The 15,589-nt window shown below is 45.3% G+C and overlaps 1 protein-coding gene across 1 annotated transcript in view; it reads right to left on the bottom strand.

Moving 5' to 3' along the window:
- Positions 1–12,595: 12,595 nt before the first annotated feature.
- The window catches only part of GPC3 (glypican 3), an 86,077-nt gene continuing 83,083 nt past the window's right edge, over positions 12,596–15,589 (bottom strand). The window contains exon 8 of the mRNA XM_070760029.1: positions 12,596–14,563. Within this exon, the coding sequence (XP_070616130.1) occupies positions 14,400–14,563 (164 nt within the window). The 3' untranslated portion in view covers positions 12,596–14,399. The remainder of the gene's footprint in view (positions 14,564–15,589) is intronic.

The raw sequence follows: 15,589 nt of genomic DNA, 5'->3' as shown, positions 1-15,589 counted from the left end.
CGAGGCGGAGGGCGGGACGCCTCCTTCCCCGCCTCCCGGCGCGCCCACCAGCCACGGGGAAAGGAGGCGGGCGGGGGCAGCGCAGCGCCGGCCTCTCCGCGGGGAGGGAACCTCGTGTCGTCGGAAGGCGCCCACCGGCGGATGCTCCCTTCCAGCGTAGGAGGGGAGAAAGTGAGGCGTGAAAAGAAGAGTCGTGGGAATGAGCCTAGGAGCCCAGAGACACCCACCCTCCCCCATTCTGGCCTCCTGCTGGACTCCTCCTTCCCCCCCGAGCGGGGAAACGCGTGTCGTGTGAAGGCGCCCACCTGGAGATGCTCCCTTCTCCCCTCCCACCCGCACCCCAGATTGTAGGAGGGGAGAAAGTCGGGGGGCAGAAAGTGACGCGTGAAAAGAGTCGTGGGAATGGGAAGTGGCCAAGGAACCCGCACCCACCCACCCTTTTGCATGCCCCCCTCCCCGCGAGCAGGGAACGCGTGAAGAATTGCAAACAGGGTTTTGAGGCCAAAACAACAGGAAATCTCAGGTTTTGAAGAGAAGAGGAGAGAATTTAGCATGGAATGTAATGCAATGGAATAGAACAGATCAGAATTCTGTATTGGCCAAGGGTGATTAGACACACAAGGAATTTGTCTTTGGTGCAGATGCTCTCAGTGAACATAAAAAGAAAAGAGACATTTGTCAAGAATTATAAGATACAAAATTAAAGTCATACTGTACAAACAAGCAATCAGGAAACAATAGTAGCATAAATTGTAAGCAACAAGTTGCAGTCATACAGCCCTAAGTGGGAGGAGATGGCTGATAGGAACCCTGAGAAGACTAATAGTAATAGCAAACGGCCTTAGGGAATAGTTTAGGCCAGTCTCTCTACCAAGTCACAGGATCGAACTACTTTCCTGGACAGCTGTGTGGATTTCTGAATCAATCAACCCGCTTTAAACCATTGGTTTCCGTCCCCTCCCACCTTCCTATTTTGCCAGGAAAAAGTTTCCTGGTGTCAGGAGCATCTGAAAACGATTAGAAGGAGGCTAAACAAACCCCCAGCCACCCATAATGCAGCAAAGAGCCGTAATTTAAACACAACCATGATCAGATAAAAGCCCACCTAAACCAACCTCAGAAAGGGGAGGAGGTGAAATCTTTCCTCAAAATGAAGGTGTTTGTGTGTGTTGTGATTAATACTCCAAGTCTTCAGAGAGGGGTGGCATATAAAAATATAATATAATATAATATAATATAATATAATATAATATAATATAATATAATATAATATGATTGAATCTGTCATCTGCACCTCTATAACTGTCTGGTTTGGTTCTGCAACCCAACAGGACCAACACAGACTTCAGAGGAGAATCAGAACTGCAGAAAAAACAATGGCTGCCAACCTGCCTTCCATTGAGGACCTGTAGACTGCACAAGTCAAAAAGAGGGTGGGGAAAATATTGACTGACCCCTCGCATCCTGGACACAAACTGTTTCAACCCCTACCCTCAAAACGTCACTACAGTGCACCGCACACCAAGACAACTAGACACAAGGACAGTTTTTTCCCGAACGCCATCACTCTGCTAAACAAATAATTCCCTCTACACTGTCAGACTTTTTACTAAGTCTGCACTACTATTACTAATAGTTTTTTCTCATCATTCCTATCGTTCATTTCCTCCACTTAGGACAGTATGACTGTAACTGCTTGCTTGTATCGTTAAGATTACCGTATTATTAATATTGTTTCCTCACTGCTTATTTGACCCCTAGAACAATCATTGAGTGTTAGACCTCATGATTCTTGACAAATTCCTTGTTTTACCATCAGAAATGTCTGCAGGACGATGGGCCCCCAAAAGCCAAGATGGCAGCCAGAATCAAAGCCCCCACCATCATTTTCATCATCATCAAAAGGAAAGTTTTTTTCCCAAACGCCATCACTGGAAAGAAAACATTTGGAGCAAGTTAAAACAATGCGAAGGGGGGGGAACCCTGCAAAGACTTAGGGTTTGGAAAACATTCTTTGCAGAGAGTAACAATGAAAGAGCCTGCAAGGTAAGAGCTGGGCACATTGTTAGCACCTGGTTAGGGCTGAAAAGAAACTTATTTGGAGCAAGTTAGAGCAATGAAAAACCCCTGCAAAGACTTAGGGCTTGGAAAACATTCTTCCCAGAGAGTAACAATGAAAGAGCCTACAAGGTAAGAGCTGGGAAGATTGTTAGCAGCTACTTAGGGATGAAAAAAGGCTACATTCAGAGTATTAGACACACCTAAATTATCAGCCTCTTAGGGAGGGGAAAATGCATCTTGTACTCCAAAAAATACGGTAAGTTGGCCAACCTTATAGGAGGGAGGGACGGAGGGGGGTGATGGTCTTGGGGTGGGCTCTCCGCAATTCAAGAAAACCAACAATTTCTGCAACCCGTTTTGTGCTGTGGTTTCTTTGATTTGCTGGGAACGTTCATCTGCCCCCCCCCCCATCTGAAGCCAAAATAGCTCAGGGCAGCTACAACCCTGATAGATGCAAGCCACAATTGACAGCCTGTCAAACCCCAACAATGGGGGTGGTTGAGTTTCACACTGTGGTAGTCAGCCCACCAAGCACCTGAGGTTAGCAGGCAGCCCAAACTCAGCCTGCCTGGATTTATTATTATTATTATTATTATTATTATTATTATTATTATTATTATTATTATTATTTGTTTGTTGTTCTTGTTGTTGTTATTATTATTATTATTATTATTATTATTATTATTATGTCAATATAACACAGCAAACGAGATCACTATGCTGGATTTCATATTTCATCATCAGTCGGGCACTTCCCAAGCACCTAGGACTGCGATTATTATTATTATTATTATTATTATTATTATTATTATTATTATTAATTGGACTTTTATGCCACCCCTCTCGGGACTCGGGGCGGCTCACAACATATAATAAAACAATGTATAGCATCTTAAATCCAATTAATTAAATCTAAAATCTAAAAAAATCTAAAAAAAACCCCAAACCATTAAAAAAAGTCATTCCCATTCCATCAGCTTTCTCTCAACACGTTGATCAGCCAGGGGGCAAGAATCTAATGGCCCCAAACCTGGTGGCATCAATGAATCTTAAGACTTGGGGAAGGCGAGGAGGGTGGGGGCAACATGAATCTCTGGGGAAAGCTGATTCCAGAGGGCCGGGGCCCCCACAGAGAAGGCCCCGCCAAGCGACATTGTCTAGTTCAGTGTTTCCCAACTTGGCAACTTGAAGATATCTGGACTTCAACTCCCAGAACTCGCTGGCTGGGGAATTCTGGGAGTTGAAGTCCAAATATCTTCAAGTTGTCAAGGTTGGGAAACAGTGTTCTAGTTGATGGGACCCGTAGAAGGCTGACTCAATGCAATTTATTTTATTTAGTTCTACAAATGACTCAAGACGATTAATATATCCAGCAAACTGTTAAGAAGATGTTGAATAACCCTTTGTCTGAAGTACCCGTAGGTTTTCCTGCCTAAGCAGGGGCTGGACTAGAAGACCTCCAAGGTCCCTTCCAACTCTGTTGTTATTGTTGCTGTTGTTAGTATTAGTCTTATCCTTTCCCAACATCATGGACAAGGATGTTGAAGATTGAAGCCAGCCCTTCCAAAGGGGGTGGGGGTGCACATACCCGCCCAAGCCAAACTCTGGTTAAAAAAACCCCTCCTCTGCCTGGGTCCCTCAGCCCCTTCCACCCCACTCTTCCTGTGGGGACGGCCGGAGCTCCAAGTTCTCATGAAGTTTTGGCTGCCAGGCCTCCGAAAAAGGAAACCAGAGTCCTTCCACGCCTCTCTCCGCCTGCCAGAGCAAACCTCTTTCTTTGGTGGGGGCAATGCAAATTTGAAGGGCAGCCCAGCAGGGGGTTGGGCATTCTTCTCCCAAAGAGGGGAAAGAGAGAGAAAGGGGGAGGGCTGCAGACGAGGAGGAGGAGGAAGGGTGGGGAGCAGTAACGGGCTGTTGCCCCCATAGTGGTGGGGGAGGACGACACAGTGTGGGTAGTAAACTTATGCACTATTTATTTAATACTTGATGGGTTTTTTTTAAATTGTCCTTCCGTTTCTAGTACCTTAGTATGATCCTTCATTACTTTTAAAATAGGAAATAATTAAATAGTATTTTTTTAAAAAATAAATAAATTATTGATTGATTTTAAAAAGAACATTTCTCATTTTTTTTTGTACAGGTCTTAATCCGTATCTATTACATTTTAGATATATCATTCCTTTCTCTATATGTTCTATTAAATTATGTACATTCAAGTATGTACAGTATATAATAAATAGAGCATAGTATTAGAAAAGAGAAAAAAACAAAATATCAATGAGCATGAATTCTTTTAGTTTCTGCAACAAATGGTTGCATATTATTATTATTATTATTATTAATAATAATAGTAATAGTAATAATAATAATAATAATAATAATAATAATAATAATAATTTATTAGATTTGTATGCCGTCCCTCTCTGAGGACTCAGAGCGGCTCACAACAATAATACATCATGTACAAATCTAATGTTAAAACAGTTCAAAACCCTTATTATAAAAAGAAAACAATCACACAACCTAACAGGCCATACATAAACCATAGTAGCTAGGGGTTTCCATATGTCAGGATGTCAGGATGTTTTTACCCATAAAGGCTTTAATTGTTTTAATCATTATCTGGAACTGAACTTTGATAGCAATTCAAGAAAATTGTGCTACTTGCCTAATCTTTTATTGTACTGAACCTCGTGGGTTCCGTACAAAACCTTAAAACGTGACTGTGCTCCTCAACCAATAACGCTGTCCATCATGTGTCCTTTTTGTGGCTATTCAAATAATGGGACTTAATCAACTGAAAAAGAGTCCAAGCCCGTTTGAAAACTTATCTTGGTCGGTAAGCCACTCCCACCCAGTCACATGATTGTCAAGCCACTCCCACCTGGTCATACGGCCAGCAAGCCACTCCTACCCAGTCACATGACCAGAAAGCCACACCCACATAATAAGTCACGCCCACAGTGTGGTAGTTTAAAAATTTGCAGCCCATCATTGGTGAGAAAGGAGGGAAGACAGGCACACAAAAATATACATTGTCTACTACAGTGGTTTTCAACCTTTTTTGAGCCAAGGCACATTTTTTACATTTACAAAACCATGGGGCACATTGGGGGGGGGGCTAAAAAAAGTTTGGACAAAAAAATTCTCTCTTCCTTTCGCTCCATTTCTCTCTCCCTCTTTCGCTCCCTCTTTTTTTCTCTCTCCATCCCTTTCTTTCTCTCTTCCTTCTTTCCTCTTTTTTGCTCTTTCTCTCTCCCTCCCTACCTCCCTCTATATCTTTCTCTCTCCCACCTTCCCTCCCTCTCTTTCTTTCTTTCTCTCTCTTGCTCTCTCTCTTGCTTTCTTTCTCTCTTGTTCTCTTTCTCTTTCTTTCTTTCTTTCTCTCTCTTGCTTGCTTTCTCTCTTATTTTCTTTCTCTCTCTCTTTGCTCTTTCTTTCTTTCTCTCTCTTTCTTTCTTTCTCTTGTTTTCTTTCTCTCTGAGCTTCGCGGCACACCTGACCATGTCTCGCGGCACACTAGTGTGCCACGGCACACTGGTTGAAAAACACTGGTCTACTATATAAACTGTGTGTAAATATATGCACTCACAGCTCTTCCAATTCAACCTCATTTAGTGCAACAGGAAAAACAGACCCAGAGCCCAGAAGGGGGGCAAGGGGGGGGAAATCAAAATTTTTCTACCAGTTCTGTGTACCTGACCCTACCTGTAGGAGCCCATCAGTGGCCCTGCCCCCTGCATATAATCCCCTAGAATTAAGGAGAAATTTCCTGACAGTCAGAACAATTAATCAGTGGAACAGAAGTTGCCTCCAAACCAAAAAACCCCAAACTCAAACTTTAACCCAAGTTTAGAAACCTAAAACTTTTATCTATAATCAATATAGAGTGGAGTAAAGCTGTAGAGTAATTGGGTCAACCAATAAGTTGACTCTATTTACGACATTTGATAAACTCATAGATCAGTGTTTCCCAACCTTGGCAACTTGGAGATACTTGGACTTCAACTCCCAGAATCCCCCAGCCAGCGAATTCTGGGAGTTGAAGTCCAAATATCTCCAAGTTGCCAAGGTTGGGAAACACTGTCATAGATAGAAGTATTTCTTCTTTCTTCTTATTTTTTCATTTTTTATTTTTCTTCTTCTCTCTTTCTCCCCCTTTTTCTATTTTTCTTTCTCTCTCTTGAGCTTTTCCTCTTTATTTTCTTCCCTTATGTAAGTATGTATCTTGTTTTATAACTCATACTCTAAATTCATATAAATTTGTACTAAAATTTACATAGTCCTTTTGCTTTCTGTATCCCCTCCCCCATTTATCTTCAATAAAGATTATATTTTATTTAAAAGAAGAAGAGGAGGAAGAAGAATAAGAATAAGAATAAGAATAAGAAGAAGAAGAAGAAGAAGAAGAAGAAGAAGAAGAAGAAGAAGAGGAAGAAGGAGTTGCCTCCAGAAGTGGTGAATGCCCAACACTGGAAGTTTTAAAAGCAGATGTTGTCTGAAGTAGTGTAGGGTTTCCTGCCTAAGCAGGGGGTTGGACTAGAAGACCTCCAAGGTCCCTTCCAACTCGTTGCTGAACATAAGAACCTAAGGAGACCCTGCTGAATCAGGCCAAAGCCCATCGAGTCCAGCATTCTGTGTCACACAGTGTCCCACCAATTGTCCTTGGGGATGTTGAGCAGAAAGAGAAGGCAAGACCCTCTCTTTCCCTTGACCCCCAACAAATGGTACTCAAGGGAACCCTGCCTGCCTCAACCAACAGAGATGGCACTGGACATCCGTTTCAATAACCACCGATACACTTGGCATCCATGAATCTGTCTAATCCTGCCTTGAAACTCTCCAGGCTGACAGCTGTCACGACCTCTTCTGGAAGGGAATCCCATCAACCAAGGACCCTGTGGGTGAAGAAATATTTCTCTTTATTTGTCCTCACTTTCTCACCTCTGAGGTTTAGGGAGGGCCCCCTTGTCCTAGTATTGTGTGATAGAGAAAATAATTTTCCTCTATCCGCCTTTTCTGTCCCATGCATGATTTTATACCCTTCTATCAAGTCCCCCCTTCAACACCGTCTTTCGAGGCCGAAGAGACCAAGGCGTTGCAACCTGGTTTCATAAGGCAGGGGCTCCCTTTCCTTTATCTGTTGTTGCTGCTGCTGTTGTTGTTATTATTTGTTTACATTGTATTATTATTGCTGTTAGCCGCCCCGAGTCTGTGGAGAGGGGCAGCATACAAATCTGATTAATAAATAAATAAAAATAAAATAAATAAATATTATTATTATTATCATTATTAGTGTGACTGCCATCCCGTGTCCTCCTGCCCACATTCCTGAAACCAGCCTCCTTTGGTGCCCTTGGTTGGGTGGGTGATCTCCTGCAAGGGGGTGGGGGCTCTTGGCAATGAACCCACAGCTGCTCATGGGGGGGGGTTTAATCTTAGGAACGGGCGGCTGGGACGGCAACATTCTCTGAAGCCTTTCCAAGCCCTCGTCACTCAGCCGGACGAGCGCAGGGAGCTGGCAGGCCGCTGGACTGCTCCGGGCCCTGCCAGAGAAAGTGCCCTTTTCAAACCCTGCCAGGGCGCGCACAGGCTCGCTGCTTTGATCTCCTCCTCTGATCAATGTTCACCCCCCCCCGCCCAGCTCCAGATCAAAGGAAAAGAGGTTGAGAGGAGAGAGAGAGAGAGAAGGGGAAAATAAGCACTGAAGACGGAGGAGGGGGCAGGGAAGGAGCAGGGACCTGAAAACAGGACCAGGAAGTTCTCTGTACAGTCGCTCAGGCCCTCATCACCTCCCGTCTTGACTACTGCAATGCGCTCTACATGGGGCTACGCTTGAAGAGTGTTCGGAGACTGCAAAGAGTCCAGAATGCAGCCGCGAGAACTGTTATATGGCTATGCCTCGGTATACCCCTATAGCACCTATGCTCCGCCACCTGCATTGGCTTCGTATTAGTCTCAAGGTGTTGGTTATCACCTGTAAAGCCTTACATGGCTCAGGGCCAGACTGTTTACGGCAGTGTTTCCCAACCTTGGCAACTGGAAGATATCTGGAATTCTGGGAGTTGAAGTCCCAATGTCTTCAAGTTGCCAAGTTTGGGAAACACTGGTTTACAGGACCGTCTCTTGCCGCATATGTCCCAGAGACCTATAAGGACACACAGAGTTGGCCTCCTTTGGGTCCTGTCGACTAAGCAATGCAGGTTGGCAGGGCTGCAGGGCAGGGCCTTATCGGTGGCTGCCCCAGCTCTATGGAACCAACTACCCCCCCGATGTCCATATTGCTCCCACGCTACTGGCTGTCTGTAAGGCCACGAAGACCTGGCTCTGCCGGCAGGCCTGGGGGTGGGGGGGGCATGCATTGATCAACTTTCATGGCCAAATTGTAGGAATGGTGTGTTTGCCATGCGATTACGACTGTTTTTAAAAAAAATAACAAATGGGTTTTTATCATGGGGTTAGTTTCAGGTATTCTATTCGACTTCCCTTATTGCTTTGTATCTTTTGTATTTGTATTATTATTTTGTAAGGTGCCCTGAGTCCTTCGAGATTGGACGGCATAGAAGTTGAATGAATGAATGAATGAATGAATGAATGAATGAATGAACGAACATGGCACCAACACATGCCCTGGTTTTCCTCCGCAGAAGGGCCTCCAAGTTGCTCGCCCTCATCGCCAAAGGGGAAACCACAAGGTGCTTTTTGCACAAGGCACCTGGGCTTCCTTGTTCTCCCCCCCCCCTTCTTGAAAACGTTTCACTTCTCCTCCAAGAAGCTTCTGAAGGGCTGAATTCTTGGAGGGGGGGAGGGAGAAAGAAAGAGAGGGAAAGAGAGGAAGAGAGAAGAAGGGAGGGAGAGCAAGAGAGAGCGAGGGAGAGCAAAAATAAGCGAGGGAGAGAGGGAGAGAAAGGGGGCGGGAGGAAGAGAGAGAGAGGGAGCGCAAGAGAGAGGGAGGGAGAAGCAGGGAGAGAGGCAGGGAGGGGGGATGGAGGGAGAGAAAGAAAGGGAAGGAGAGGGTGAGGGAGGGAGAGATGGAGGGGGAGGAAGAGAGAGGGAAGGAAAGAGGGAGGGAGAGCAAGAGGAAGAGGAAGAGAGAAGAGAAAGAGGGAAGAAGAGGGAGAGATGGAGGGGAGGAGGAGAGAGGGAGGGAAAGAGAGAGAGGGAGAGCAAGAGAAGGAGGTAGGGAAGAAGAGAGGAGAGAAAGACGGAAGGAAAGAGAGAAATGGGGGAGAGTAAGAGAGAGGGAGGGAAAGAGAAGGAGGGAGAGTGGGGGAGAGAAGGAGAGAGAGACATGGAAGGAGAGGGGGAGGAAGAGGAGGGAGGGAAGGAGAGGAAGAGAGAGAGAGAGACCAACCCCATCACCGAAGGACCTCACCAACCGGCTTTTCCATCCATCCCCCCCCAGGAAAAGCCACCCAAGTGTGTGGGAATCCCAGGGAGGACCTCAGTAGCGTTTCCTCCGCGTGGTACAGACCCCCCCTCCCTCCCTGCCCCCCCCCCCAGTCTGGCATGTCTGCACTCCTTCATCTGCCTCTCCGGCCTTCTCCACACCGGCTCTTCCCCGAGGAATGTGTTTGGCAGAGAGCTCCGATTAAACCAAGAACGCTCGGCATTTGCTCCGAAATGCAGTCCAGATGAAGGCATTTGCTTCTGCGGGGAGGGAGGGGGCTGTCTGTGGGCTTGACAGCACTGAGCCCCACCCCTCCCAGGAACACCCCCCCCCAAGGCCAGAGCCTGCCAAACACCATAGACGCCCCTCAAAGGAAGGTGAAGGCACCTAGGTGTCCTTTTAATGCCCCCAGTTAAACCATCTCTCTAGGGTCTGTTCACGGGGAGTTGATTTTTTCCTACTTGGCCACCCCCAGATTTACTCTTCCCGCCCCCCTTCCTCCTTTTAATAATATACCTGGATGCTGCCAAAGTGCAGGCCTGTGTTTGCATGCCCAGGAGTTTGGCTGTGAACCATCATTGAAAGATAGAAGATTGAAGGCAGAAAAAGACCCCCTGGTCCATCTAGTCTGCCCTTCTACTATTTCCTGTATTTGATCTCAGGATGGATCTATGTTTATCCCAGGGATAACAATTCCTGTGGATTCTTCCTTCTTTTTCTTTCTTTCTCTTCCTTCCTTATTTCCTTTCTCCCTTCCTCATTCATAGAAACATAGAAGATTGACGGCAGAAAAAGACCTCATAGTCCATCTGCCCTTCTACTATTTCCTGTATGTTATCTTAGGATGGATCTATGTTTATCCCATGCATGTTTCAATTCAGTGACTGCGGATTTACCAAGCATGTCTGCTGGAAGTTTGTTCCAAGCATCTACTACTCTTTCAGTAAAATAATATTCTCACGTTACTTCTAATCTTTCCCCCAACTAACTTCAGATTGTGCCCCTTTGTTCTTGTGTTCACTTTCCTATTGAAAACACTTCTCTCCTGAACCCGATTTATCCCTTTCACATATTTAAATGTTTCGATCATGTCCCCCCTTTCCCTTCTGTCCTCCAGACTCTACAGATGGAGTCCATGAAGTCTTTCCTGGTAAGTTTTACGCTTAAGACCTTCCACCGTTTTTTGTGGCCCGTCTTTGGACCCCTTCAATTTTGTTCTCGCTGTCAGAACCCTTCTCCATATTTCCAGGTGGAATCTCTCCTTGATCGGTTTCCCTCCTGACTTAGGCTGAGCCTAAATTTTAGAAACAGACGTAGGGTTTGAAAAAAAGGTTTCCTCCAAATCACATCCTGAGTTTAACTGAGATATATTCATTTACGGGGAGCTTTCTATAAGGTGCAGAAGGTGAGTAGAGAGAGAAGCAGATTGCTTACTCCTCTGCTTAAAGGGCCTGTTGGATTCTAATTTTAATTCTTAGCCTTGTGTTGTCTCCCGCTCTCATTCTCACGCTTATTCCACCCCATTCTTACCTTGAGTTGCCACGGATCTCCAGTTGTTGGAGCAGCCCGGGGGGGGGGGGGGTCGGCACAAAGGCCCATCTCACACACACACCCCAAGGACACCCCAGGAACAAACGTAGGCGTCAAGGCTGCCAGATGACCAACTAAAAAGGCAACACATTTGCTGCCCTTCATAGTTGGCATTTTAGGTCCTGTGGCTTTTAAGAGAGATGGCGGAGGCATCAGCCCAAAGTGGGAAGTCAGAATGTGGAGGTGGGGGAAGTGAAACCCCCCCCCCCATACTACCCATCTCCAGAACCAAGCGGCTGTGGAAGAGGCTACAAGGAAACAGAGGTGTAACAACAAAAGCTTATTAATAACAATAGAGTTGGAAGGGACCTTGGAGGTCTTCTAGTCCAACCCTACACGGCTTCAGACAGATGGTTATCCAACATCTTCTTAAAAACTTCTAGTGTTGGTGCATTCACAACTTCTGGAGGCAGGCAGTTCCACTGATTAATTGTTCTCACCGTCAGGAAATTTCTCCTTAGTTCTAAGTTGCTTCTTTCCTTATTTGGTTTCCACCCATTGCTTCTTGTTCTACCCTCAGGTGCTTTGGAGAGTAGATTGACTCCTTCTTCTTTGTGGCAACCCCTGAGATACTGGAAGGCTGCTCTCATGTCTCCCCTGGTCCTTCTCTTCATTAAACTAGCCATGCCCAGTTCCTGCAACTGTTCTTCCTATGTTTTTTAATCCTCCTCCTCCTCCTCTTCTCCTTCCTCCTCCTCCTCTATTTCTTTTCCTCCTCCACCACCATCTCTTCTTCTCCTCCTCCTCCTCCTCCTCTTTTTCTTCTTCTTCTTCTCCTCCTCCTTCTCCTTCCTCTTCTCTCTGTTTTTTCCTCTCTTTTTCTCTTTCTTTCTGACTTCCTTCCTTTCTTTCTCCGTGTCCCTTCCTCCCTCTCTCTTTTCCTTCTCTTTTTGCCGCCTCTTCTTCTTCTTTTTCTTCTCCTCCTCCTCCTCTTCTTCTTCTCCTCCTCCTCCTTCTCCTTTTTCCTCTTCTTCTCTCTCTGTTTCTTCCTCTCTTTTTTTCTCTCTTTTTTTGTGACTTGCTTCCTTCCTTTCTTTCTCCGTGTCCCTTCCTCCCTCTCTCTTTTCCTTCTTTTTGCCGCCTCTTCTTCTTCTTTTTCTTCTCCTCCTCCTCTTCTTCTTCTCCTCCTCCTCCTTCTCCTTTTTCCTCTTCTTCTCTCTCTCTGTTTCTTCCTCTCTTTTTTCTCTCTTTCTTTGTGACTTCCTTCCTTCCTTTCTCCCTGTGTCCCTTCCTCCCTCTCTCTCTTTTCTTTCTCTTTTTGCCGCCTCTTCTTCTTCTCCTCCTCCTCCTCCTCCTCCTCTCCTCCTCCTCCTCCTCCACCTCCAGGGTCAGCTCAACTACAAGCCAATGTGGACAGGCTTCTAAACAGGATACAAAATGCAGAACATAACCCGAAAGAAAGAAACCCGACGGTGGTAGCGCTGCCCTTGTGCCACAGGTTTCAAAGGAGAGCTATTCCTTCCTCTCACCGGCAGAGGAACATGTGCAAACACACTCAAATACACACACACACACACACACACACACAAATGCAAGATAGCCAAGGAGGCCATCAACAGCCTCCGACTGATGGGAGGACCTGTTTATTTTTAAAAGAAGAAGGAAAAAACCATCCACCCTGTTCACGGCTCTTTTTCTTTTGCAAATAAAGTTTCTGAAAAGGAAAAGGGAAAACAGCTCCAGAGCAGCCGAAGGAGGAACCAAGGGGCAACCGAGATATTTCCGTTTTTTCCATGCGCAACAGACAGACTCCGAACACAACCTGTGATACAGAATCGTGGGCGGAGCGGGGGAGGTTTTATATAAAGAAAATAAAAATTAGAAAAGCATGCTCGATCTTGCGGACTTTCTGGAAAGCCTCTGAGATTTCTTCTGGAGCCGGACGACTGCCCTGGACCGGCACATTCTCGGCCATGTTCACGGCAGCCACACCGAGAGAACCACATCACTCCTGTCTGAGGAACCAGGGATGCTTTTGCTGTGGAGGGTCTGTCTAAACTTGGCCAGCTTTAAAAAAGACAAATAAATACGCAGCTCGCTCATCACAGGAATCCAGTGTTAAGTCCATTCAAATGGGCACCTCAAAGTCCAGTCTGACAACAACGTTAATACAACGGCCCACGCAGATTCCAGAGCAGAATTTGCAAGCAGAAGGACATAGAAACCTAGAAGATTGACGGCAGAAAAGGACCTCCTGGTCCATCTAGTCTGTCCTTAATACTATTTTCTGTATTTTATCTGAGGATGGATCTATGTTTATCCCAGGCATGTTTACATTCAGTTACTGTGGATTTACCAACCATGTCTGCTGGGAGTTTGTTCCAAGCATCTACGACTCTTTCAGTCAAATCATATTTTCTCACGTTGCTTCTGATCTTTCCCCCAACTCACCTCAGATTGTGCCCCCTTGTTCTTGGGTTCACTTTTCTATTGAAAACACTTCCCCCCTGAACCTTATTGAACCCTTTCATATGTTTAAATGTTTCAATCATGTGCCCCCTTTCCCTTCTGTCCTCCAGACTATAGAGATGGAGTTCATTAAGTCTTTCCTGGTAAGTTTTATGCTTAAGACCTTCCACCATTTTTGTAGAAAATATTATTGGACTGAAAGAGGAGTAGAAGCTTGGAACAAACGTCCAGCAGACTTGGTTGGTAAATCCACAGTCACTGAATTGAAACCTGCCTGGGATAAACATAGATCCATCCTAAGATAAAATACAGGAAATAGTATAAGGGCAGACTGGATGGACCAGGAGGTCTTTTTCTGCCGTCAATCTTCTATGTTTCTATATGTTCACCCAGGCATGTTTAAATTCAGTCACTGTGGATTTACCAACCATATCTGCTGAAAGTTTGTTCCAAGCATCTACTACTCTTTTTTTTCTGTTATGGAAAGGTTCCTTTGTGCTGCTTCAGGTTGGGCTTGGATCTCAAAGCAAAGTCTGTTTTCAAAAGTTGTCCGATGGGTGTTTCATCCAATAACTCTGCTTATTCCGATCCACTGAGGATGCTGTGCACACTTTTGTGATCCTAAACAGCAGCGGGGAGGAGAAAACGTTTACAAAATCGACAGGTGTGAGACAGGTCAAGTTTTAACCCGGTCGTCATAAGCGAATGAGCCTTCTTCAAAAGACAAGCACTGGGCCTTCCGTTGCTTTAGGAAATGTGTTTTTCTTTTTAAAAAGAAAAAAGGTAAATCCTATTTCTGAAGTTGGGTTGTTGTTGTTGTTGTTGTTTTAGTGCTCCTGAAGGGCAAGAAAAGTTTGTAGGGCATTTTTCACAATGCAAAAGTGATGATGGATTCAGCCCGGGAATCGTGGCCAAGGTTTCGAGTCATTTGACCATCAGTTTCAAGTCATTAGACCATCAGGAAAAGCCACCCTAGTAGAAGAGCACCCACTAGTTCAAGATTCAGCGCTGGGTTCTTGGCGGTCAAGTTATGACCCGTGGTCTCTTTGCTCTGGTGATCCACAAGCTGCCTGTTGGAAGGGCTGCCTTCATTCTCCAGGTCGTACGAAAGCTCTGGGAGGAAGGAAAGAAGAAAGAAGGAAGGTTAATGAAGAAGGAAAGCTATGGAGCTTAGGAACATTTAATAATAATAATAATAATAATAATAATAATAATAATAATAATAATAATATATTAGATTTGTATGCTGCCCCTATCCGAAGACTTGGAGAGTCTTAATAATAATAATAATAATAATAATAATAATAACAACAACAACAACAACAACACAGTGGTACATCTACCTACAAACGCCTCTACTTACGAACTTTTCTAGATAAGAACCAGGTGTTCAAGAACCATTTTCCACTTACAAACCCGAGCCTCCAAAACTGTAACTGGAAAAGGCAGGGAGAAGCCTCCGTGGGGCCTCTTTAGGAATCTCCTGGGAAGAAACAGGGTCGGAAAAGGCCTGCCGAAGCCTCCTTAAGCGCCACCGAAAGCCTCCTCTGGCAGCCCAGAAAAGCCCAAGATGGCCGGGATTAAAAGAGGGAATGGCAGGAAACTGGCCAGGCCTTCGTGCCGCTCTCAAATTTCCTTGAAAATTCTTCCGGGCTTGGGTTCTTAAGTAGAAAATAGTTCTTAAGAAGAGGCAAAAAAATCTCGAACACCCGGTTCTTATCTAGAAAAGTTCTTAAGTAGAGGCCTTCTTAGGTAGAGGCACCACTGTATATTCAGGCCTCCAGCGGACAATGAGGTCAGGGAAGAAAGACCGACCATACGACTGGGCTTTGCTCTTCAGCCAAGCAAAATCAACCCCGTTGGGCCTCTTTGCAAGGGCTCACCTTTGCTCAGGTACGCCTGGAGCTCCTTTCAAGAGACAAGCAGCCCCCACCATGCTCCCCCCCCCGGCCATTGCTACAGAGCCTGGTTGGGCAGCTGAAAGAGATCTACCCTGCTAGCGAGTCCATTAATCTGCCCTCCTATTATGCTTTTGCTCTCCTATATCTCCTATACCTTTCTTCTATTCCTATATCTCTTCTTCTATTCTTTCATTGATATGTTCTATTACTATACCTTCTTTTCTATTATTTCTTAGAT

Source organism: Erythrolamprus reginae, chromosome 8, assembly GCF_031021105.1.
Source record: "Erythrolamprus reginae isolate rEryReg1 chromosome 8, rEryReg1.hap1, whole genome shotgun sequence".
NCBI lineage: Eukaryota > Metazoa > Chordata > Lepidosauria > Squamata > Dipsadidae > Erythrolamprus > Erythrolamprus reginae.
The sequence above is the reverse complement of the archived record's forward strand: the minus strand, read 5'-3'. Positions and strand labels throughout refer to the sequence as shown.